The following is a 25,410-nucleotide window of genomic DNA, read 5'->3' as shown; positions in this document are numbered from 1 at the left end:
TGTTACGAAAAGAAACATGGATATTCGTCTTGTTTTCATGAAACGAATATGCAAACAAATGTAGCATGAAATTGAAAGAAAACAAATGAATAATGATGAATTCAACAGTGTTCATTATTTTTAAACAAAAAAAGTGAAGAAGTACTACTAAGTAACCTACTGTGTTATAGTATTCATTAGTTTCCTTTAAATAGTTAAAATACATACCTTATCCCGTCCTTCTTCAGAGAGCCCTAGCCACACTAATAGAAGGCAAAATTTATAAATCGAAAAACGGCCGCACACTGCTGAGTTATCAAAGTTAAAAAGTAACTTTATTGAAGCATAGATAAAAACATGTGGTACAAAAATAGAGCAGAAATGAACTTCCTTACATGTTTCGTGCCTGCACTTGGCACTTAATCATAGGAATAGCGTTCATGGTACCTCCCCTACAATTTAAAGGGACAGTATCCAATCATGATCTAGATGCTATACGTATGCAATTAAGTATACAAACATCTTGAATACACAAAGCATAAGCACGATATGAAAAAATGGGGGTTAACTAAAGAAAAAAGAAGCTGATTTGAAGGGTGACAGAAAAAAAGAAGAAGGGGAAAACATGTTAAATATATCATAGATAAATTAGCCAAAATGGTATCTCCTACCCTAAATATTGTTATTATGTGTCACTCTATGCAACTCAGAACCTAATAACTTTTATATGTATATGTATCTTATTATATATGGAATATTATAGCTCACATAAATCTAAATGATGACCCATGTATGGGTATAGGGTGTGCAAAGATGTATAAAAGTATGTGAAAATACCTAAGATGCCCTGAAACTGTAGTTTGTAAAAAAGACATACCGATATTGAAGCCCATCTAAGCTTTGTATACTAGTGAATTGGCTATTTATGGTATGGAGTGACACCAGCTAACTTCTAAGTGGTAAAATATACCATAATGACCCTGATATAATACTAACAAGCAATATTTAAAACAAACATACGAAACAAACTTGTAAATCACTGGGTGGTACACTCGCGACACATAGGTTATCAATGTATATATTATTCGTATTACAAGTAATCTATTAAGGGTACCATTAGTCACTGGAAATATACCTTTGTGGTCCTATAAGGTGGCCAATATGCATCAAACTAGTAGAACACACAACTAAAATTCTAAATTATGGGCTCTGGTGTACATAAATGAATGATGTGATAGTTTAATAGCCAAGATATGTTCAATTAACAAAATATGACATAACCCATTCCCTGTTTAAACCTATGGGTGTAATAGTTTTTAATTTATAGATCCAAAATAACTCACGTTTCAATAACATTTTTAGTTTATTGCTGCCCCTTATGGGAGAGTGGATCCTATCTATTACCTTGACTGTTAAATGGGCATATGTACTAGGTTAAAATTGCCTCGGTATTGCTGAGTCCTTGTTGAAATTCTTTGTGTCACTGATGTGTTCTCTGACACGCGATCTGAGTTCCCTGGTCATTTGACCAACATATTGAAGGGAACAAAAAGAGTATTCCAACAGATACACAATGAACTCAGTTCTACAATTGGCATAAAATTCAATATTGAACCTTTCCTGAGTTACTGAGCTCGAGAAGGTGCCCTTTTTCTTAATCCAATCGCAGCCTGTGGAGCAGATTTTGTTGATTATGCTTGGGGCTAGTCTAGTCGCTAAATTGGGTGGTTTCTTTGAGACAAATTTACATGTTTGATGAATATCTCCTAGGAATTCATCCTCCCCCAAATATAAAGATGCTTCTTCAATATGGCACAAATATCTTTAAATTGTCTTGAATACTCTGTAGTGAATACTACCATGTCCTTAGAGAAGTCTTTATCATCTTTCTTATTAAGAATAACTTCTCATTGTGTCTTATGCTTAACATTTTCAAATGCTTTATTTAGGTCACTGTCTGAATACCCTCTTTGTTTTAATCTATTGGTAATTTCCCTGGACTGTGAGAGGAAATTGTCGTCTGAATTAGTATTTCTTCTCATGTGTATATATTGTGCCCTGGGTATTGAACATGTGAGGTGGGTGGCATGACTTTGCATGCAAGATGGTGTTTCCTGCCGTGGGCTTGCGATATGTGTTAGTTACTATAATCCCAAAATCAGAATTTCCAGTGAACATTAGATCTAGAAAACAAACTGTGTGTTGTTGCATTTCCCCTGTGAACCTTAGGTTGAAATCATTAGTGTTGAGATACTCTTTAAAACTAGACATAGCTAGAGGGTCTTGTACAATAAATATAAGATCATCAATAAATCTCATATATTTTATGATCTGACTGGCAAAGGGGTTAGATGTGGTATAAATATATAAATCCTCCCACCAAGCTACAAGCAAATTGGCAAATGAGGGGGCAAATCTTGCCCCCATCGCCGAGCCACAGACTTGTATAAAGTATTCATTATTAAACATAAAAAAATTATGTTTAAGTAGAAATTCAACAATTTCACAAAAGAATAATTTGAACTCAACTGAGTACTGTGTTGCTGTATCTAGGAAATACTGAATGGCTCTTAATCCTAATGCATGAGGGATACTAGAGTAGAGGGCTGTGGCGTCCATCCTTACCCATCTATAATTATAACACCATTTTGTATTCTCTAAATAGTTCTAGAGATGTGTAGAATCCCTTAAATAACTGTTAAGGTTCTTTACCAGGGGCTGTAGCACCGAGTCGACCCATTCTGACAGTGGCTCAAACATAGAGCCAAAGCCAGAAATAATAGGTCTGCCCGGGGGGAAGTCAAGCTCTTATAAATTTTGGGTACATGATGAAATATGGGTACCAATGGAAACACTTGATCCTCAGAAAATATGCCTAAGGCTGTGCCTTGCTCTATAATAGTTAGATGTTTGGACTTGAACACCTGAGAGGTGTTCTATACTAATAGAAGGCCCTGCAGGCCCTTGGAGCTGACGTGCTAAGCCTGTTATTAGCATGCACCTGGGGCTCTGTGATGAAGGATCAAGATTATTACCTATGGCAAGAGGTTAAACAGATCAGTAGCAGACATAATCAAAAGAGGGCCGTAATGCAACCTTTTTTTTCGACCCTCTCCAAAGCTAACTTAGTAAAAAGCAATAGTAATAGTATATATGCCCTGTAGAATAATTTTAGGTAGATTGACAGATAGTAGATGATAGATAGATAATAGATAGCTAGATAGATAATAGATGAAGATAGGTCTGCAAAGCTAACTCAGTAGAAAGCATTAGTAATAATATATACTGTATGTTCTGTATAATGATTTTGAGTAGAAAGACATAGTAGATGATTCATAGATAGATAATAGATAACTAGACAGATAATAGATAGGTAGACAGATAGATGATGATAGATCTGTAAAGATAACTCAGTAGAAAGCAATAGTATTAATATATATGCTCGGTATAATAATTTTGAGTAGATAGACAGATAGTAGATGATAGATGTCTGCTATGGGCACCCCCAACACTTTGACCCTGGTGCCACAGCACCTGCTGCACCAAAGGTAATTCCGCCCCAAAACAGATAGTTAAAGTAATCTCCAGCAACTATGTACTACTTGGACGTCGCTGAACACATATGGTGAGCTAGTGACAAGAGGCATATGTACGTTGCAACCAGCTAGCTTTCAGTGCTAAATTGCTGTGTCTAAAACCTACCTAGGTATGCTTTTCAACAAGGGGTACCAAATCAAAGAATTCAATATGATAATAGGGTGCCGATTTATCACTGCCTGAATAGAGCCGAATGCACCTGTTTCCGCATGAGCCTTCAGGTTCGCGGGAAACAGGAGTTAAGAAGCAGTGGTCTTAAGACCGCTGCTCCTTAACTCGCCCGCCACCTCTGAGGCAGTGGACAGCAATCAGCCCGATCGGATACGATCGGGTCGATTGACACCCCCTGCTAGCGACCGATTGGCCGTGAATCTGCAGGGGGCAGTATTGCACAAGCATTTCACAAGAAATGCTTGTGCAATGATAAATGCCAACAGCATTCGTGGATCATTACCGTCCGCACCATGATAAATCTACCCCTAGAGCTAAATTGAAAAGTATCTTAAAATAGCATGATCCATCTAAATCATGAAAGTTTATTTCTGACTTTTATGTTCTTTCAGCTATAAGATAACAAATATATACAGAAATATCAAAATCCAATGGCGAGTTAAGAAATTATGAGACACTGAGACACATCAAGGGAATAAAAGTAACTTTTATTATTTTTACAATGTTCTATTATAAAACAACATGCCACTGCTGTTTAGATCAACTTTAGAAAAAAATGATAACATTTTGTACATATCTAAGTGAAGATGCTTTTAAATGACAAATAAATTATACAAATATGTTTTGTACAGAATGTGTTAGGTATTGTGTGTATAAAACAGAGACAAGACAATGCATTTTATCCCTGCAACAAAAACAGAAAAATGCAACACCAACACATTTTAATCTTAAACATTATTGTAGAACACAGTTATACTCAGCATAAGATAAGCAATTGTACATTTTATGTTCAATCTAAATCAATTAAATTATAGACAATGTATTTTTGTCCTGAAGATTTTATTACACTAATTTACAAAAAGATTCAACTTGTAATTATTTGTTGCATTTTCATTGCTTAATAAGCAGCCATTTGTGTTAATTACTATTACAAAAATTCAAGAATTATTAAAAAAAAAAGTCCAGCACTGTTTATATTGCTCCCATACTGCATTTGTTGATGTAAGAAGATTCTTCACATTCCATCACACTAAATCCTAATAAATACTACTTAACTAGTAGAATTCCAAGAAAGTCATGAAAAAAGTGAATGATGTTTCAATTGCCATTAGTTTGTGTTAATATTTAAATAGACACTAAACATTAACCCCTTCACGCCTTTAATGTCCTACCTTATATGGTGTCCTGCAGCTTCCCCCTTTGACTAAGTCAAGAATCGGCCTGGGGGGGGAGGTCGCGTGCCTAGCAGCTTGGGCAGTACCCCATTATCTGATCCCGGACTTCAAATCACATGATTGGATCAACAATCGCATGATTTCATTTTTTACTAATAGTGTTTACATCAGGACTGTTCTGATGTTAACACTATTGTACCAGCACAAAGGGGTTAAACACATTTTAAAATCATATAATTGAGGTTATCCTCCGTCTCCCTGTAGTCATGTTTGCCACCATGTTGAAATCTAGCTTACACTTTATTCCAGCGCTAATGAGTTTGCACACGTGCAGCAATGCTCCATTAGATACCTGCAGTGAAACATAGGTTCCAAAATGGTGGCAACCATAATTAGAAGGGGGTGCATGAAATATATTCAGTGTTTAATGTACCTTAAAATATCTTGCCAACTGTACCATAATTTATAGGAGAATCCTAAATTGTGAGTTTGAATCTCATATAAGATCTCTGACACTTAACGCCTCCATAAGGTCTCAGATCAGACCCATGACTAGGGATGTTTCTACTTGGACCAGGTGAAACTATGGGACTCAGGCAGCATTTGAAAGGGGTGGCACATAGGGGTAGCACATTCCAGTTAATAGTGGTTATTAGGACAAATAAGTCTCACTGTATGGACCTCAGCATACTATCATGTAAAATTGAAATCTGCTGAAATGTAATGTTCAAGACTGCTGACTGGTTAGGAATAGATTGTAGTGGATGAAGAGTTTAGGGAGTCATTTATCCTTGGACCCAGGCAGCACAATGTCTTAAGCTGGTCTTGCCCATTCCAGATATATCCCATCTTTAGGCCTCAGATCAATGAATTAAGTGTCCCATATTTTTAAATATAATTTTGCTGGACAGCCAATTAAAATACAAGACTGTTCAGTAAAATACTAAACACCTGACAATCCTATCCAGTCCTGCTGCTCCTTCTTGCTATAATTATACCACAATCTGTATCTAAGAAATGTGGGCTTGCCCAAACTCTTTTTCAAATTGGTCATTCTCTACAAAACCCATAAGACTCTAGCTCCAGATTGCCAGACCTAAAGTGTGTCCCCCATAGACTCACTCCTTACCATTTTTTATACATTTATGAACGTAAGCACCAGCAGGTGAGATGTTATCAGGTTTACATTTGAGTTTTTAGCAATAAAGATACCTTTTTAAATAGAATTCTGCACATATCATACCTACTTAGAACCTAAAAATTTAAACATTTCAAACATTTGCTGTGCGAACAACAATAAATATAAAGTGATGTGCACTTAGGTTCATAGCAAATGAATTGTGTAGTATTATTTTTTTTTTGTTTTAGCTGGGTGTTTGTCAGTAGCAAAAAGGAAGTGACATTTTATTTAGTCGTTGCACTTACTTTGTGACCGCTGATTATTTCTGATACATCACTTTAATCCTTTGCAGGGTAAAAGTTTAATTACAGTATTACCGCTCAACTGCCTATTGTGTATGGTTGCTGCATGCTAAATAACTTGGCCATCACTCACTAAAAGTCTTGAAATTAAAATGTACAGTAGGAACAGTCTCTGTGGATAAAATCTATTGCACCATAACGGTTACAAAACAGCAATAGCTCATCTGATCTTTGATGTTATATCCATAGCTCAGATTTTTTGTTATTATGATTACTGAATAATGCAAATCTGTCTATAGTAGAGTAACAAAGTCCTTTAGAAGACAATGTAAAACTCCTGGGTTGCAAGGAAACAGTTTTGAGAGGTAGAAGTATTTTTTTATAGGGACATAGAAGTGCAATAGTAAAATCTAAGGAATTTTACTCTTGTACTACTTTTTGCCTGTTATAATAATAATAATGTAACTTAAATCCCCACAAAAGATTGTAGCACATAGTTAGAGGGACGCTTTATTTACCCTAATGTGTTTCCAATACATTGTTTTACCAGCTACAGAGTATTTAATGTATGGGAAATTGAATCTTTAGGTTTTTGTTTTTTGTTTGTTTGTTTTTGTATTAAAATGGCTGTTTTATGCTCACTAACACTACAACCCATAGTTCTCAAAAATATGACCATTTAAGTGGGCTGAGTCAGCACGAAGCATAGATCTCCTTATCTTATCTTTTTCTCTCTCTAAACCTAAACTAACTATTCCCAATACATTGAATATTATGCAGCTGGAATAAGTCATTGCAAACACATTAAGTGAAAAATAAATACAGAACAATTGATGAGAATCAATGACTAAGAATTTATACCGCTAGTGAATGTCTTGCTGCTTATTCTCCTGGTTGGCTAATGCTTACCTTTAGGTATGTGTTTAACACCCTTTGCAGGGATTAAACATATAGTTAAAGGGATACTAAACCCAAAAAAAATATTTTATAATTCAGATAGAACATGCAATTTTAAGCAACTTTCTAATTTACTCGTTTTATCAAATTGTCTTTGTTCTCTTGGTATCTTTATTTGAAAAAGCAAGAATGAAAGAGTAGGAGCCAGCCCATTTTTGGTTCAGCACCCTGGATAGCGCTTGCTGATTGGTGGCTACATTTAGATACCAATCAGGAAGCACTACCCAGGTTCTAAACCAAAAGTGGGATGGCTCCTTAGCTTACATTCCTGCCTTTTCAAATAAAGATACCAAGAGAACAAAGAAAAAAGAAACTTGCTTAAAATTGCATGCTCTATCTGAATCATGAAAGAAATAATTTGGGTTTAGTGTCCCTTTAAAGACAAGCGTTAGATAATTTTGCTATTACACGTATAAACGTCCCTGTATGTTTAAGCATTTATAATTTATAAAAAGATCTTAGAAAACAAAAAAATATCTCTCTTAAAAGTTTATACTAATCTTTAGTTTAGATATGCTTAATGCTAAACCATTAATCTTTTCAATCTAAGGAAAATGAATTCTCCTGTTGTATATTAGTCAGTATGCACATGTGCAGAACACTGGGAATTATTGCTGGGAGTTGTCTTTAGAGTTTTAATCTCATTACAAATCTCTTAATAGAGCAAATTATTTAACATTCCTCTAAAGGAATAACTCACTTTACTCTTATGTATCCACTAAGAGCTAATGATAATACAGCAGATTAGTAATTCCAGTATTAACTTTGCATATAGCGTCACTATAAAATATTACACTGCGTATCATTAAAAAGAATAGTACCTCTACATACATATATGTTTATAAATACAAGTCCAGATATAAATTGTGAGAAAAATATGTATTAAAAAAAAATAATCAAAAAACATTTCGTACTCTCATTAGAAGCCATTTAATCTTTAATCATCCAAGCTTTTTTTCCATTTCCTGTTTTCAGGACAGTTTGGAAGACAACAGTTCTATAAGCCAGTGATTTTTAACCTTTTTTTGCCGTGGCACACTTTTTTACATTAAAAAATCCTGTGGCACACCAGCATCCCAAAATGTAAAAAAAAAATCACACATTGTAGCCGAATACAGCATATATATATATATATACACATACACACAAACACACACATACTGTATGTATTGTGCTGTTATGCCATGCTCCTACAAACTACCCCTGCACTGGGAGTAAAAAACAAGCAAAGTTTAAAAAATATGTCACACTGTTGTCAGTCTGCCGTGGCACACCTGAGGATCTCTCACGGCACACTAGTGTGCCACGGCACACTGGTTGAAAAACACTGCTATAAGCCACTGTTTCTTTTCTTATGGCTGCAGGCTTTCTTGATTAAAGGGACAGTCTACTTAACATAGTAGATGAGGTTGAAAAAAAGACAGACGTCCATTGAGTTCAACCTATACAAATCTTAATATACTTACAAAAAAGCTCCAATTGAGCTTAAATTAATTCCATTAAAAAGGTGACTCATTTAACACAAGCAATCATATCCCGGAATACTATTTCTAGCCAGGAATGTATCTAAACCATTTAAATATGTATCTAAGGTATTGGGATTTACTACCTCTTAGGTAATGAGTTCCATAATTTCATTGCTCTTACAGTGAAAATTTGTTTTTGTTGTTGGTGATTAAATCTCATTTCCTCCAGCCTTAAACTTGAATTTTTTTATTGTCTAGAAAAATAGATAATGCCCTTATTTTACAACATTGTTACATTAATATACGTTATAACTTCTAAACCTCTAAATGTCTGTTTCTAAGCCCCTGCAGGCCGCCTCTTATCTTAGTACATATTATTAGGTTTTCACAGCCAGACAATGCGAGCTCATGTTTGCCATATAGATAACATATAGATAACATTGTGCTCACTCTTGTGCAGTTACTGTAGGCACAAGTCAACAGTAATTGGCTAAAATGCAAGTTTGTAAAAAGCAATGAAATAAGGGGGCAGTCTGCAGAGGCTTAGATACAAGGTAATCACAGAGGTAAAAAGTATATTAAAGGGACAGTATACTATAAAATTGTTTTTCCCTTGTGTTTTGAATTACATTTTTTACCAGATGCAGAGTATACAATGTATGAGATTTGCTTTTTAAGGTTTATTTGTGTATATGAATTAGCTGATTTTGTGTTTTGAAGCTACAACCTAATAAAAATGGGTTGAGCTTTTAGGTATAATCAGATCTCATTACTTTATCACATTGTGTACATATACCTGCTTCTTTATCTTATATCTGTCCATAAAAAATCACCAATACTTGGAGAGAACAATGGAAAATTAACATTTTATTACCTTATCTCTTATATAACCCAATGGGAATGTAATTCCTTCTACTGGCTGTGTTAATACAGCTTGGTCTTGAGGCCAAAAACTTTGAAGATGGATGGGGGTAACACAGGCTAAATAAACTAATTCAAATGCCAATATAAGGGTAATGGAAATACTTGTAAACAATTTAATACACTCCAGCAGATAAAGTGGATCATTGGGAACAAATTAAAGGGGAGAACATTTTTTAGTAAACTGTCCCTTTAATATAACTCATTATGCAAAACTTGGGCATGGGTAATAAAGGGATTATCTCTCTTTTTAAAAAATAACAAATGTAAGTAGTCTGTCCATTTAAACATGCACTTCACTGAAGCGGCAATTATTATTATCGGTTATATGTAGAGCGCCAACAGATTCCGCAGCGCTAGATAGACAGAGCCCTTTGTTTCTTTTGCTTATTACCTAAGCCAGATAAGTAGCAGAGGAAATTGTTTTATTTTGCCACTCATTTTTATTCGGTCTTTCATCAAGATAGAGTAAATCTCTTGTAAATACAATTCCTGCCTATAGAGGAGGATTCTTTTTTTTTCTTCCTCCCAATATACTTAATGTTTGGCAGAGAATGTTTTAAGGAGTCTAACAGCTGTATTCAACAGACAAAACAATGAACACAAATAGATAGATTTCTGGTGATTTCACAACAATATTATATAGGCAATAAAGACTAGATTGTTGTACTATTAGAGCTTATCGGGTGATGAAAACACCTGTGTCACTAGTGTTAACAGTGTTAACTTCCGTAAAGGAAGTCTCTACATCTTAGGCCACTGAAGCTGACATTACTTCTAAAGATTGATGTAAAGCAGCAATATGATATTCTCCTCCTATGTTCATGAGACATGCCAATTGGTCAGGTCTCTACTGGTTGCCTTTTAAAGCTTTTAAGGTAGGTGTTACCTTTTTTTTTGTTATCAAATTATCTTGATAAATGCTTTGATAATAGTGAGTAAGTATATCATTTATTGCATTTAAAATAAGAACATTGTCCCTTTTTTGTTATTTAGGTTTCTGAGCAATGTATTGAATGTGATCACACATTTTGATATTTGTTAATAGGCACTTTGGTTCATAGATTTATAAAAAAAAAACATTTCAAACTGACGATTTTACAGCTGGTAAAAGGTATCTAGAAAAAGTATTGCAAAATCACAATAGAGTAAAATGCTGTCCCCATAATGTGCAGATACTGAGGTAATATGATTTATGATTATTATTGCTTTATTGTTGAGGGTAAACAGATGCTGCAGCAATAATTTGGGACACTTAATTACACATCTAGTATGCCCAAAAGGGACACTTTTATGATGGTGACCTGGTTTTAAATACAGCTATAGGCAATTTTATTATGAAATACACTTTTAAGAGTTTATCATCAGGTAGATACAGCTTTATCAGAAAACACTATTTACAGTAACAGATACCAATAGATAAACTCATACAGATACCGAGTTTCCCAACATTTAAAGGGACAGTCTACACCAAAATTGTTATTGTTTAAAAAGATAGCCTTTAATACCCATTTCCCAGATTTGCACAACCAACATTGTTATATAAATATATTTTATAACATTTAAACCTCTAAATTGCTGCCTATTTCTAAGCCACTACAGACAGCCTCTTATCACATGCTTTTTATTAGCTTTTCACAGCAGGAGCCTGCTAGTTCATGTGGGCCATATAGATAGCATTGTGCTCACGCCAGTGGGTTGTGGCCGACACAGCACTAATTGGATAAATTGCAAGTCAATAGATAATAAATAAATAGTCACGTGATCAGGGAGCTGTCGAGGTTAAAAGTATATAAATATAACAATGTTGGCTGTGAAAAACTGGGGAATAGGTAATAAAGGGATTATCTATCTTTTTAAAGTATAACAAATTTGGAGTTGACTGTCCCTTTAATAGGCACTTAAGACAAAATTCAGATAATAGGACTTGTAATTTGTGAAAATGCCATGAACCCTTTTCTTTTAAATAAATATTTTGCAGTAAATTGTGTTTTTATATTTCCCACACTCCACTGCAAATAGCATAATCTGTTTACGTTGTCCAGATGGTCCACAGACTGTTTGCATTTGCCTTGCATGTACATACACCATTAGCAAATATGTTTGGTTGCTGTTTATACTAACTCATGGTGTATATAGCCAACTGAACACTTGACAGTGATCCCCCATCACCACTGAAAGAGAGTAAAAATGAGCCATGATAGTATTGAAATAAGTTGATCAATATTTTCATAGATTCAGTAATAAATACTTAAAGAGACAGTCAAGTCCACTTTCATGATTCAAATGGGGCATGCAATTTTAAACAACTTTCCAATTTACTTTTATTTACTTTTATCACCAATTTTGCTTTGTTCTCTTGGTATTCTTAGTTGAAAGCTAAACCTAGGAGGTTCATATGCTAATTTCTTAGACCTTGAAGGCCACCTCTAAACTGAATGCATTTTGACCACTAGAGGGCATTAGTTAATGTGTTTCATATAGATAACATTGAGCTCATGCACGTGAATTTACTGAGGAGTGGGCACTGATTGGCTAAAATGCAAGTCTGTCAAAATAACTGAAATAAGGTGGCAGTCTTCAGAGGCTTAGATACAATGTAAATACAGAGGTAAAACATGTATTATTATAGCTGTGTTGGTTATGCAAAACTGGGGAACGGGTAATTAAGGAATTATCTGTCTTTTAAACAACAAAAAAATCTGGTGTTGACTGTCCCTTTAAATTTTGCCTTTAGTGCCTCATTAAAGTTGCTTTTAATTTTGTTATGAAGTGCATTTGGTTGTTATAGTCTGCAGACTAAATAGACAATTGTGGCTTTTCAAACCACTGGAAAATATAAGTAAATGCCATAACATTTAGACTGACAAGTTATCACATACAAATACATTTTATAAAATTGATTTATAGCATAAAAATATATAACGTTGCACAACATTCTGATCTCATAATGTCAGCGCAATGATTATTTCTTAATTTATTAAACAGAAAATAGAGTCTTAGTTGCAAACAAGCTATACATCATATCAAAACACCCAATAAATATACATATATATATATACTTATTGTAGTGAATACATCTATTATAATTCAAAAATGTAAACCCATATACAAATGCTAGAAACAGAACGACAGCAATTTTCAGAAAAGCCATTTTAGAATTTAAAATATATTTTAAACTGAGAAACATGGTGGACTACAATAGTACAGCATTTTGTCATAATCGAAAAATATACTGTGAACTGGTTAAGAGTTTTTTGTTTATATATATTTCTCTTAACAGGACAGTTATATGCAACCAGAAATAAAATAAAAAAATAAATAACCTTTGAGTAAATATTAATAACACAAATTTGTAAAAAATTACCATAAGTGTCAAAATAGGACTCTGGTGTAAAATGTACTAATCATGTGAAAATTCTACCCTGAGGCACATTCCACTGCCAGCAGCGATTGTAATCTTCAAAACACTTTTTTTTTAAAGCAAATTTAAAGGTGGGCTATATACAATGCAAAAGATTAAAAAGAACACAAAACTTTAATACTGGAAAAATAAAAAAAAAGTATAAAGGAAAGAGCAAGCAGCAAAAAAGTATAGAATATCAAAAAGACAACTGCATACAAATGCTATGTGTCTAGCAAACAAAGATAAACACACATATTATTTTACATAAACAGGTTTTATTCAAAAGGGCTGTAGAAAACAAAAACCTTTTGAATTCTGATGATTATTTTAAGCTTTTTGGTATATTTGATAAGATGTATAATATTTTGTTTTGGTTTTTTATTGCTTTTTATCTTTGTTTTTTTTTCTTCTTTTTTTTGACTAAATTCATATGTGCAGTCTATATAAATTCTAAACAGATCTTAAATGTATTTAATGGGACACTGAACCCAAATTTTTTCTTTTGTGATTCAGATAGAGCATGGAATTTTAAGCAACTTTCTAATTTACTCCTATTATCAAATTTTCTTCATTCACTTGGTATCTTTATTTGAAATGCAAGAATGTAAGTTTAGATGCCGGCCCATTTTTGGTGAACATCCTGGGTTGTTCTTGCTGATTGGTGGATAAATTCATCCACCAATAAAAAAGTGCTGTCCAGAGTACTTAACCCAAAAAAAAGCTTAGATGCCCTCGTTTTTCAAATAAAGATAGCAAGAGAAAAATTGATAATAGGAGTAAATTAGAAAGCTGCTTAAAATTGCATGCTCTATCTGAATTATGAAAGAAAAAATTTGGGTTCAGTGTCCCTTTAAATATATTTTCAAAACTAATCTATAAGCAGTTTTATACTTATTGATGCATTAATGTCCTTATGCTTGGAGTAGAACCATATACGTACTGATTGGTATATTGACCCTGAATACTGAAATAGGTATTAAGTCTTAATGGTTGGATACCCAGCATTTTCCTGCTTGAGTCAGTTCACACTTAGCCAAGCAAGAACCTATTTGCAGAAATGGAGATTAACTGTGCTTGACCCCACAACAACTTTGAGGAGCAGGAATCAGGAAGATTTATACCAAGCAGGACAGGTCTTGATATAGCTCTTATTAAAATGTTTATCCATAAATTTAAATTTGAATTTCTCCCACATACTCATAAAACCATATCATTACTGGTAGGACAATAATAAAGCTGGAATATGTAACACAAACACATTAAATGAATGGAATTTAGTAAAAGTATGCTAGATGTATCACATGACTGGTCATTTTTCATTGAAACAGATCTATGAAGCTATATCCATAACTGCATTTTCCCTATGTTTATAAGCCATTTGAGTAAAAACAATAGGCTAAAGAAATGTTTAACACTTTCTGGCCCTTTTCTGTCTCTGAATAAAAAGAAAAATCGGACTTAGTAATTTACAACAAGCATCTAAGAACTATAATAACATGAAGCCTGTTGTTGTTCCCTGATTGGGAACTACAATTCCCTGCATGTACTATTGCTATAGGAGATGGAGATAGCTCTGCATAATCAGGTGGGGGAGAGAGCTTAGTGCTTCTTGTTGCAAGTAAAAATTGTGTGGTCCGGACCATGCAGCTTTGCTGCAGGCTAATAGTAAAGGAACATCAGCTGGAAAAAAACTGGCGTCCTATGTCCCTTTAAGGTTTGCTTGCTGTTTGAATGTCACATGTTCACCCTAGGTTAAATTCAAAACAACACAATTCTGCTGGGGGGAAAAATCTAAATCTAAAAATCTTTTTAAAAGATAAACAATTATAAAGGAAATGTATGTTTTCATGTCATATGAATATATGGTCCAAATCTTGTAACACAACTTTGTTGTTACAACTGTTGCCTGGTTAAACAATGCTAGCCGTTGAGAAACACATGCCATATATGTTTGATAATTGTCTTTGTTCCATATTGGTCACTTGTTTTTAAAGATCTTTTGAAGGCTTCTATTTGCTTTTCAGGAGGAGCAAAGGGCAGTCTGCAGGGTGACAGGGAGGCATACTGTGCACACAGATTTAGTGGTGCAACACACTTTTGAGGATAGATCCAATATATTTAACCTATGTGACAAATTGATGTCTGTGCTTTATTCACAATGTGATGCTTTTACCTAAGAATCATTTACTATGTAGACTCAAGGATGCAGTGGGCAAGTTTTCAGTGCAAGCATATTTAGATTTGTAAAAGATATGTAACCTAGCAGTATTCCCTTGTTGCCATAATGACTAAAAAATATATCCTTAAAACAGATCTGACAACTTCAAAAATCTTCCTGAGAGTTCAGATGACCTGGAAAATAAAGTGTAGACATTTCCCAGGGATAGATTTCTGCAATTACCTGCAGCTGATTTGATACACACATGCAGCTGATATAAAAGGCATCCCCAGATCTTTAGAACCAGAGTCAATACTATAAGCTCAAAATATTTATGGGAAAGTAGGACTACTTAGGAAACAACATTCTCTAAACCTTCAAATAACCCTAAACTGAATTTTGAGCAAAAGAAGCTAGAACCTGTGGCAGTCTAATGTGGTTAAAGAAAACTCCTTTCCTTTAAATACCTTCATGTGGCTAACTAAAAAATTGAGGCTGCTTCTCACTTTAGAAATTTGATTAATCATCTGGGTAAATGGTTAATCCTATGGGACAGGAAGCCCAGGTGCAATAATCTTATGAGTCGTGACATTGTGCAAATGGTATTAAAACCAAACTAGATGCTATAAAATCCAGCACCATACAATCTGTTACATAAGGAAGTGGCATATGCTAAAAATCCCTGTCTTTGAAATCTTTGGCTCTGGAAGGAATACTCAGGCCAAACCTGCACACAAAATAATTAAATGGCAATGGTGTTGGCTTGATTCCTCTAGAGAGCTTTTCAATTAATGACTTAACTTCTTTCCAAATGTATGAAGTAACTGGATCCCATTGGATGCATGGTACGATGCCAGCTCTACTGCTAAGACTTTGATAAAGACTTCATCCAGATAAGGTGGGCTAGATACACCTTTAGACCTGATCTTTGCCAAACCAGCTACTAGAAATGTAGGAAAGGTCCTTGGAGCAGTAGCTATACTGAAGGGAACAGCCAATAATTTGAAATACAACAACGTGGAAAGTGGAGACGTTTGTAATGCTTTGGATCTATGGAAAAGTGAAGGCAGGAATTATTTAGCTTTGTTGTCATAAAATAACCTGATTTTTAGAAGATGATGACAAACTGGAATGACGAGCCTTCAGAAAAATCTGTTTAAACATATTAAGAGTCTAGCTGAAATGTAAACCCTTTCATCTGAACAATACAAAAGTTGGCGTAAAAACCTTTCCTTTGTAAGTAACTGGCAATAGGACAGATTTGCAAGATTTAAAAGGCTCCTACTTTCAACAACTCCCACTCCCTGCCTAATATATAGAAACTGAACTTACTCAAACAGGAAAGGGAGTGATTTATGTAGTAGGTTCTTATCTTTTAAGTGTCTGTACCTCATACAGTAGTCAAAGGATGTATAGCCACCAGTACTGATATAGTTCTACAGTGGTATAAAATAAATATTTGCATTTTTAGATTTGCTGACAAACCAACATGGCAGTTTGAAGGCTCCTGTTTTTGTGTCAATTGTTGTGGCGAACAGTATATAATTATATACTGTATTTATAAAACCCTCAATACATTTTACAAATCTTCAAAACCTTCACCATACAATTTTCTGTATATACATATCTGTTTGTAGATCCATAATATAACAATCCCTTCCCATATTAAGTGGTCTCATATACATCACTCTTATTATAAGATAGTGGTGCCCATGGTGAAATGGAATCTACTTTTTTGTAAAGTTCATCAGTGTGATCTAGTTGTACATTTGCTAAACAAATGGATACTGATTGTGCACACTTTATTTTCTAAAGTAAGACATATAAGAAAGAAACCTATTTTTTCAATAGCGGCCATGTTCATATGTATAGTCTACTTGTGCTAAACACTAGCACTATTAACTAAGTGGAAAATGGAAAGTTGCAGAACAATCTTGAGATCAACTGGTAAACACTTAAAGATCTCTTGGTAGGTTCCAATCTATCTTTTGAGTACACATGTTATAAGACCTTAGCAGTGTTTTGTAATCATAAAGTAAAATACAGAAAAATTTACATAAAAACACATCACCCACAGAATAAATCTCAGGTACAAACTATCATCCATGTGTTGAATACTAATGCTGGTGCTGAAATGTTCAGTTTCCAAAATATGGTGTGAAGTTTTGCATCTTGACTATGTATGTCTACTCAAAAATATATCTGTGGTCTCTTTTTAGCTTTATATTTCAGGGATCCATAGCGCACCTATAGAAAAGAATGGAAAAATAGTGTGTGATTGACTTGTCCATTATGAGTCAAGTGTAATGCAGAATTGTGTAAATTTACAGTTTCATATAGACTGCGTTCATCATAGTAAAAGAAAAAAACAGTATGTTATTAGACTTTGCTATAGCCATTAGTCTAGTGATGAGCAACTGTTAATCTGTAGGCCACATTAACCCTTGATGGCTTTTTCTGTTGTGCCTATTATTTCTGGCAGACAAGGAAAGCATATAAATGCAAAAAAAAACAACCTGTATTCACTTACCATATCTTTCCCAAACACAGTGAATTTAAGAACATTTTTTGGGTATATTATAAAGGTTACAATACTGTGTGGACTTCTGAGTTGTGCAGGTTTTCCTTGGTAGATTCTGATATCATTGTAATCCAATATAATCACAGACAAAATATGTTTATTTAAATAACATTTCAAGTAATCAAAGGTCATCTCTAAATTATAGACTCCTACCATTTCTACATGCCAGTTAAGGTGGTTTAAACAAATGATTGTTGCTATCTATAATGCAGGCAAGCTGATTTTAGATATCAAATGACTAACTTTAATCCTGACTGCATTTAATTTTTATGATCAAGAAAAAGGAAGAACAAACAAAAATATTGGTAAAATAAGGTTTAAGAATACAGAAAAGTAAAAAAAAAACTAAACATACATAACCTTTTAAAAAAAGAAACTGAAAAGAAAAAGATATAACAAAAACTATGTGCTAAATATTCAGCCCCAGTGTCACAGCAAACCATGTTTAACCTATTGATATAAATATTCTATTACATATACTTCCACTTTCCATAGACAGGTTTTTGAAGCAGACATTCATTATGCAGGTACATTATTTGTAGAAAGGAAGACACAAAACATATAGAAAAATGCTTTTTGACAACAAAATTTTCTCTAGCAATATGAACCATGATTTGTACAGCTCTATACTGCCACTGTGTGCATATAAAGCATCAGAACGTTTAAGGTGCTCATACAGTCCAAACAGCAGAAGCTGGAATCAAAAATGTGAATCTATTGCAATGTGTCACAAAAATGTTTTAACAAGTACAAAAAAGGCATCTCATGCAGTTCAGTGCCAAAAGTTAGAGAGGACTAATTATTTGAGACAATATTTTTATTCTGGCTACAAAATATATACAGTATAGATAAGTTTTCTCTGTTAAGGCATTTTTCTGATATGAATGGAAATATTGGAGTTAAATTGGAGTACTAATTGACTGCAGAAGATGCTATTTTGTAATTATATTTCATACATTTTTCACCAGTTAAAAAAAAAATATATTTTTTTTTTAGAAAAAAAAGTGTTTTTGGATGATTTGGGATTTTTCTAACTCTTGACATCCTAACATGGTAATTTTATGCAATATATATATATATTGCATTTTCAAATATTCTTCTAAAAAAATGACATGGGCACAAGGTTATATTACTACTATAAATGTTGGCAGTTTTCTCTGTTTAGGATGCGCCAGTTGCAGTGCAGTTATAAATAGAGCAGAATTTTTGCACCCACAGACAGGACAGAAATGTAAGATTAATAATAGGTATTATATATGTGATTCATCTTATGTAGTGCATTTAATCAAATGTCTGTGTTCTTGGCTCTATATAAGTGAAATTTTTAGGAAGGTTAGAGACGGGATGAGCCAACATAGGTCTAATATTATATGAAATGACACAACAGCACCTGTGTCCGGTCATTTTATAGAAGCTGGTCATAGTGTGCACCTGCTTAGATGGCAGGTCATTGAGAGTGTAGGTAGGCCCAGGAGAGGGGGCAATAGTAAGCTTATGTTAAAAATGAGGGAATCCTTTTCGATTCACAAATTGGAAGCAATGGTCCCTAAGAGACTCAATAGAGAGTGAGCTATGACGGTGTTCCTTTAATTTAGATGGTTGGATATAAAAAGAAGTTGGTTAAGAAAATTGTGTAAGAAAAAGTTGAGGCATCCTATCTGTGTTTCATATTTTGGGGCATATTTAACAAGCTCCGTAAGGAGCTTAAAGCCCCATGTTTCTGGCGAGCCTCCAGGCTCACCAGAAACACAAATTATGTAGCAGCAGTCCATAACCTGTCCGCCTGCTCTGAGGAGGCGGACAGCGATCGCCAGAAATCAACCCGATCGAATACGATTGGTTTGATTGATACCCCTTGCTAGTGCGCAAATCTGCAGGGGGTAGCGTTGCACCAGCAGTTAATAAGAACTGCTGGTGCAATGCTGAATGCGTAGATCGTATTGCTGTCCGCATTCAGCGATGTCTGTTGGACATGATCCGCTGATCGGATCATGTCAGACAGACATTTGATAAATAGGCCCCTTTGCATTTATTATGTATAATAGTGAAAAAATGTTAATTTCAAATAAAATGAACCACTAGATGGTGGTATACTGTAGGATTTTTGAAGATGTTGGTTATTAAGGGGTTAATGAGACAGGGTTATAAGAAGCAGTGTACACATGTTGTGAATAAGCATGATTAAGGGTGTAAGGCCAAAACTTTGTTTTGTAGTTTATACTTTGTACCAAGATGAATTAATAAAGTACTATTTGCTTTATTATGGGGCTGTGGACTTTTTAGAATTGGTATTAAGGGGTATTAGCAGTAGCCCCTTTTCCACATGTACCTGATTCCAGTATTGGTGCTTTACACCGTTTGGGAAGTACTAAAAAAAATAGAGTGGTAACAAAGAATTCAATACTATCAGTAGTGGATTGAGATCTCTATGGACAGGGCCCCCAACATCAAGGGACAGGGACCCAACACTCCAGGGCCCCCATAGCAACAGATACTCCCTTCAGGAAGACAACCCCACACTACAGGGCCCCCAGAAGAACAGACCTCCTATCCAGGCACCAGACCCCTACACCAGGGACACAATCCCTACTCTAGCTACAGGGCACCCAGTATTCCCACCCTGAAGGCCCCCTTATGAGCCGGGCCCTCGATCCAGGTCCTATTGCCCGACTGCTTACTCCACCCCTGAATAGTATGTAATACAGCACGGCTATGTACGTTTAAAATAATTGCAGCATGTTTTTAGAGAGAACATATGGAGTGATGGAAAAAAATCTCTGGTTCAGTTATGGTTTAACAAAACATATACAAACTATAAGTTGTGTTATGGTTAAGATTATATATTGCTGCCAAAAGAAACCAGCTGTGTTTACTAATACATATAAAAGGAAATGTATAAATTACCTCTTTTCGGCCCTTGACAACTTTAACTGATCTCATACTTTGGGATCTTCTAAGTCCCTTTTGGGAATATATTTCCTCATCTGAATGTGCCCCTTCTGTATCTTCATCTGTTTTGTCGTCAGCAGAATCTCTTTTTAATCCGCTGTAGGCTTGAGATAAGAAATAAAAGAAAAGATAAGTTCATTAAAATGAAACAGATCAGCATAATAATGGGCCTTTCTTGATTGTACCCATATTTTTGTATTAGCTCACATTGTATAATATTATTATTATTATTATTATACTTTATTTATACAGCTCCAACATATTCCGCAGCGCTGTCCATGGGTACAATTCATTTAGATAAAACAATGTTATAAAACTTGTAAGAGACAGGACACAATTTACAAACACATACAGGAGGAATCGAGGGCCCTATTCCCATAGGAACAATCTAGAAGGGTAGGAGGTTGAGAAGCAGGAGGTGAGGACTGCAAGATTGAGAAAGATGTTAATACAGAGTTAGATGAGGGAAATGTTGTTAGGTAAGTGAAATTAATTTATTATTGAGTTGGGTTATAGGCTTTTTCTGAACAGAAAAGTGTTCAGGGAGCATTTAAAGGAAGACAGATTAGGGCAAAGCATGACAGCACGAGGGAGAGTGTTCCAGAGGGTAGGCGCTGCACGACAGAAGTCCTGCAGTTTAGCATGAGAAGAGGTGATAGTCGCGGATGCAAGGAGTAGGTCATTGTTGGATCTTAGTGGGGGCGCTGGATTATACTTGTTTATAGAGAGGATAGGTAGTGGGGAGTGGCGTTGGTGAGAGCTTTGTATGAAAGGTTGAGAATTTTTAACTTAATTCTGCTGTGACTGCGGACCCAAAGAAGGGACTCGCAGAGAGGTGCAGCAGATACAGAGCGACGGTAGAGGTGGATTAGCCTGGCAGGTGCATTTAGGATGGATAGAAGGGGGGAGAGGCGGGAAAGAGGAAGGCCCAGTAAGTAGGTTATTACAGTAGTCAAGTCGGGAAATAAACATTACATCAAGTGAAGTACCAATAAATTGGACCAGACAGTAAGGAAAATATATGCACCATTTATGTTGTATGCAATGTAAGAATGTGAGAATTAGCAAATTGTAATAACTTATTCTGTTTTATGGCAATGCACAGAATGTTGTTTTTGTTTCATTGTACCAAATTTAAAAAAAAAACAAAAAAAACAGAACTATATTATGTTGCTCTAACCCTATCAAAAAAAAAAGAAAATCTAGCCATAAAATGCCATACAGTTTGACAAATGAATATTTGTAAAGGAATTTAAAGAGCCATTTCTATGTAAAAAAATATATTTTACCTCAAATTTCTGCAGCTCATCAGAGTAAGTTCAGTGTTTACTTAAAGGGACAGTAAACACCACAACTATTATTGTTTAAAAAGATAGATAATCCCTTTTATTGCCCATTCCCCAGTTTTGCACAACCAACACTGTTATATTAATAAAAAAAAATTCCTCTGTGATTACCTTGTATCTAAGCTTCTGCAGACTGCCTCCTTATCTCAGATCTTTTGACAGACTTGCATTTCAGGCAATTAGTGCTGACTCTTAAATAACTCCACAGGTGTGAGCACAATGTTATCTATATGTCACACATGAACTAATGCCCTCTAGCTGTGAAAAACTGTTGAATGCATTGAGATAAGAGGCGGCCTTCAAAGGCTTAGAAATTAGCATTTGAACCTACCTAGGTTTAGCTTTCAACTAAGAATTATAGAACAAAGCACATTTGATGATAAAAGTAAATTGTAAAGTTGTTTAATTTGGACTTTAATGTCCCTTAAACCTTTTTTTACCATGCAAAACATATTTTTAACTTGTTTAACTGCTTTCATATATAATGTTAGAACAAGTTTGCGTTTTATGTCCCTTTAAGTGTTTCAGTCATTTTTGGCACAAATGAATTTATAATACAAATTAATATATGTCAGAGTTTCAAATAAGTGTCACATTTCAAATATTACAATTATATTAATGTCTTCTTTCTAACTGCAAACAATAGCCATTTAAATGTCAGTTTATTACCAATAGTGTGCTTAGCACTTGATTCAATAACCGCTTTTATTATATTGTAAATTAAACTCTAACACATACTACACAGCCACAGATCAAGAGCATGCATAGAAATACGTTCATGTAAGAATACTTAAACAATGAAAGCAGATAAATGCAGAATATAAATGCAACCACTGTCTTCTCATTCATTATAAAACAAAGGAGGAATGTAAACACTGATGCTATAAAACAGTTATGGCTTAATGTGGAAACTAAATTCTCGAGCTAGTAACTCTGCAGAGACAGTAAAGTTAAACACATATGTATTAAAGGGACAATCTACACCAGAATTGTTATTGTTTAAAAAGATAGATAATCCCTTTATTACCCATTCCCCAGTTTTGCATAACCAACACAGTTATATTAATATATGTTTAACCTCTGTGATTACCTTGTATCTAAGCCTCGGCAGACTGCCCCCTTATCTCAGTGCTTTTGACAGACATGCAGTTTAGCCGATCAGTGCAGACTCCTAAATAACTCCACGAGAGTGAGCACAATGTTATCTATATGACACACATGAACTAGCACTGTCTAACTATGAAAAACTTTCTAAATGCTCTGAGCTAAGAGGTGGTTTTCAACAGTTTAGAAATCAGTTTGAGCCTAGCTAGGTTTAGCTTTTCAAAAATACCACCAAGGGAACAAAGCAAATTTGATGATAAAAGTAAATTGAAAAGTTGTTTAAAATTGCAAGCCCTATCTGAATCATGAAAGTTTAGTTTTGACTAGACTGTCCCTTTAATGGGAGGACGAACTTGAGAACCTGACTGCTCGCCTTTGCAGTGAGTAGACAACAGACACTGTAGATCCGCTGCTCGGATGTACCATTGCACAAGCACTTGCTTGATCCGCTGCCTAAAGTACAATTAAATATAGTAGCGCTGCATAATCAACATATGCATTATAAAAAGACAATGCAAATGCACAGTCTGAATTTCAAATGAGTAGTAGACTTTTTTTCTCACAATTTTTAAAGTTAGTTTAATTTTCCTTCCCCCTTCAGAGCCACCAGGCAATCACAAAATGCATCTATGTATATACTGTGAATTCTTGCACATGCTCAATAGAGCTGGTGCCTCAGAAAGTGTGCATATAAAAAGATTGCGCTTGTTCTGTGGGTACTCCAGGTAGGTAAGTTGACACGTGCCTTGAGGGTATACATTTACTTGCATTTTCGTGTAAGTGTAATATTTTGTCTTCTTATAACGTATTTAACTCTGAATTTTGGGAATACACTGAGACTTAAAGGGGCAGTAAACTTACATACTAATGTTATATAATTCTGCACATAGTGCAGCTTACCGGCACATTTATACTTTCAATTATTTCAGAGAAATTTTATGTAAAAACCTCATTTTACCAGAACGCCGCTCCTTGCTCTACTGAGCGGGTCTGGTTTTTACACAGCGCTTCGCAGCAACACTGTCTAGTCACAGTGTGTCCGGTTGCGCCATTAAAATGAATGTAGCTCGCTCCTGCTAATAGACCAGAGCGGGAGCGAGCTACATTAATGGTGCGACCGGGCACACTGTGACTAGATAGTGTTGCCGCAATGCGCTGTGTAAAAACCAGACCCTCTCAGTAGAGCAAGGAGCAGCGTTCTGGTAAAATGAGGTTTTTACATACAATTTCTCTGAAATAATTGAAAGTATAAATGTGCCGGTAAGCTAATGTTATATAATTCTGCACTATGTACAGAATTATATAACATTAGTATGTAAGTTTACTGCCCCTTTAAAGGGACACTAACCCAATTTTTTTCTTTCATGATCCAGATAGAGCGTGCCATTTTAAGAAACTTTCTAATTTACTCCTGTTATCATTTCGTTCTCTTGGTATCTTTATTTGAAAAGCAGAAATGTAAGCTTGGAGCCAGACCATTTTTGTTTCAGAACCCTGGGTAGCACTTGCTGATTGTTGGCTACATTTAGCTGAAGATCTTATAGTAATTTACTGCTTTATTGTTTGTTTTATACAATTTGTTATTGAAATGTTGAATTTTTGGGCATCTGTATTTACACTTGAAAAATCTTATAAATATGGTTAAAAAAAAAAAAGTTGTGCACATTTTGATAATGGAAGTGAGTTGGAAAGTTGTTTAAAATTAAGTGAATCATGAAAGTTTAATCTTGACTTTAGTGTGTTTTATTACAGTGAGCCCATAGGATGCTTATTCACTCCATATATGCATATAAGGTGTCATGTAAGGCTAGTCAGGTATATTCTCTATAGCAGTAATGGTATACTGTACATGGCTAGCATGTGCATAAGTCCGTAGCAGAACAGACGTTACTCAAAGACAGAATATTGTTTCAAGGGACTCTAAACATCTCATGTTTTTGTATTAAGATTGTAATTTGTTCTACACTCCCTAGAAAGGTCAAGGTTACTGCAATTGCCTAGATCATCTATTTAATTTCCAGCATTTGCAGGTTACACAATGTGCATTTTTGGCCTGTCTAGGGAGTGTCGGACAAGCACAGTTTTTCACAAAAGCAAGAGATGTTTAAAGTCCTTTTAAGGGTCTATAAGTCTGTGTTTCAGAAACAATTAACTTGTTGAATTTGGAATAGAATAATT

At 34.8% G+C, this 25,410-nt stretch overlaps 1 protein-coding gene across 1 annotated transcript in view; it reads right to left on the bottom strand.

Moving 5' to 3' along the window:
- Positions 1-4,216: 4,216 nt before the first annotated feature.
- Positions 4,217-25,410, bottom strand: part of REEP3 (receptor accessory protein 3) — a 378,566-nt gene continuing 357,372 nt past the window's right edge. Inside the window, exons 7-8 of the mRNA XM_053692267.1 lie at positions 20,738-20,886; positions 4,217-17,499 (exon numbers count right to left, since the gene is read on the bottom strand). Coding sequence (XP_053548242.1) covers positions 17,443-17,499; positions 20,738-20,886 — 206 coding nt within the window. The 3' untranslated portion in view covers positions 4,217-17,442. The remainder of the gene's footprint in view (positions 17,500-20,737; positions 20,887-25,410) is intronic.

This window comes from Bombina bombina, chromosome 9 (genome assembly GCF_027579735.1).
Source record: "Bombina bombina isolate aBomBom1 chromosome 9, aBomBom1.pri, whole genome shotgun sequence".
Taxonomy (NCBI): domain Eukaryota; kingdom Metazoa; phylum Chordata; class Amphibia; order Anura; family Bombinatoridae; genus Bombina; species Bombina bombina.
The sequence above is the reverse complement of the archived record's forward strand: the minus strand, read 5'-3'. Positions and strand labels throughout refer to the sequence as shown.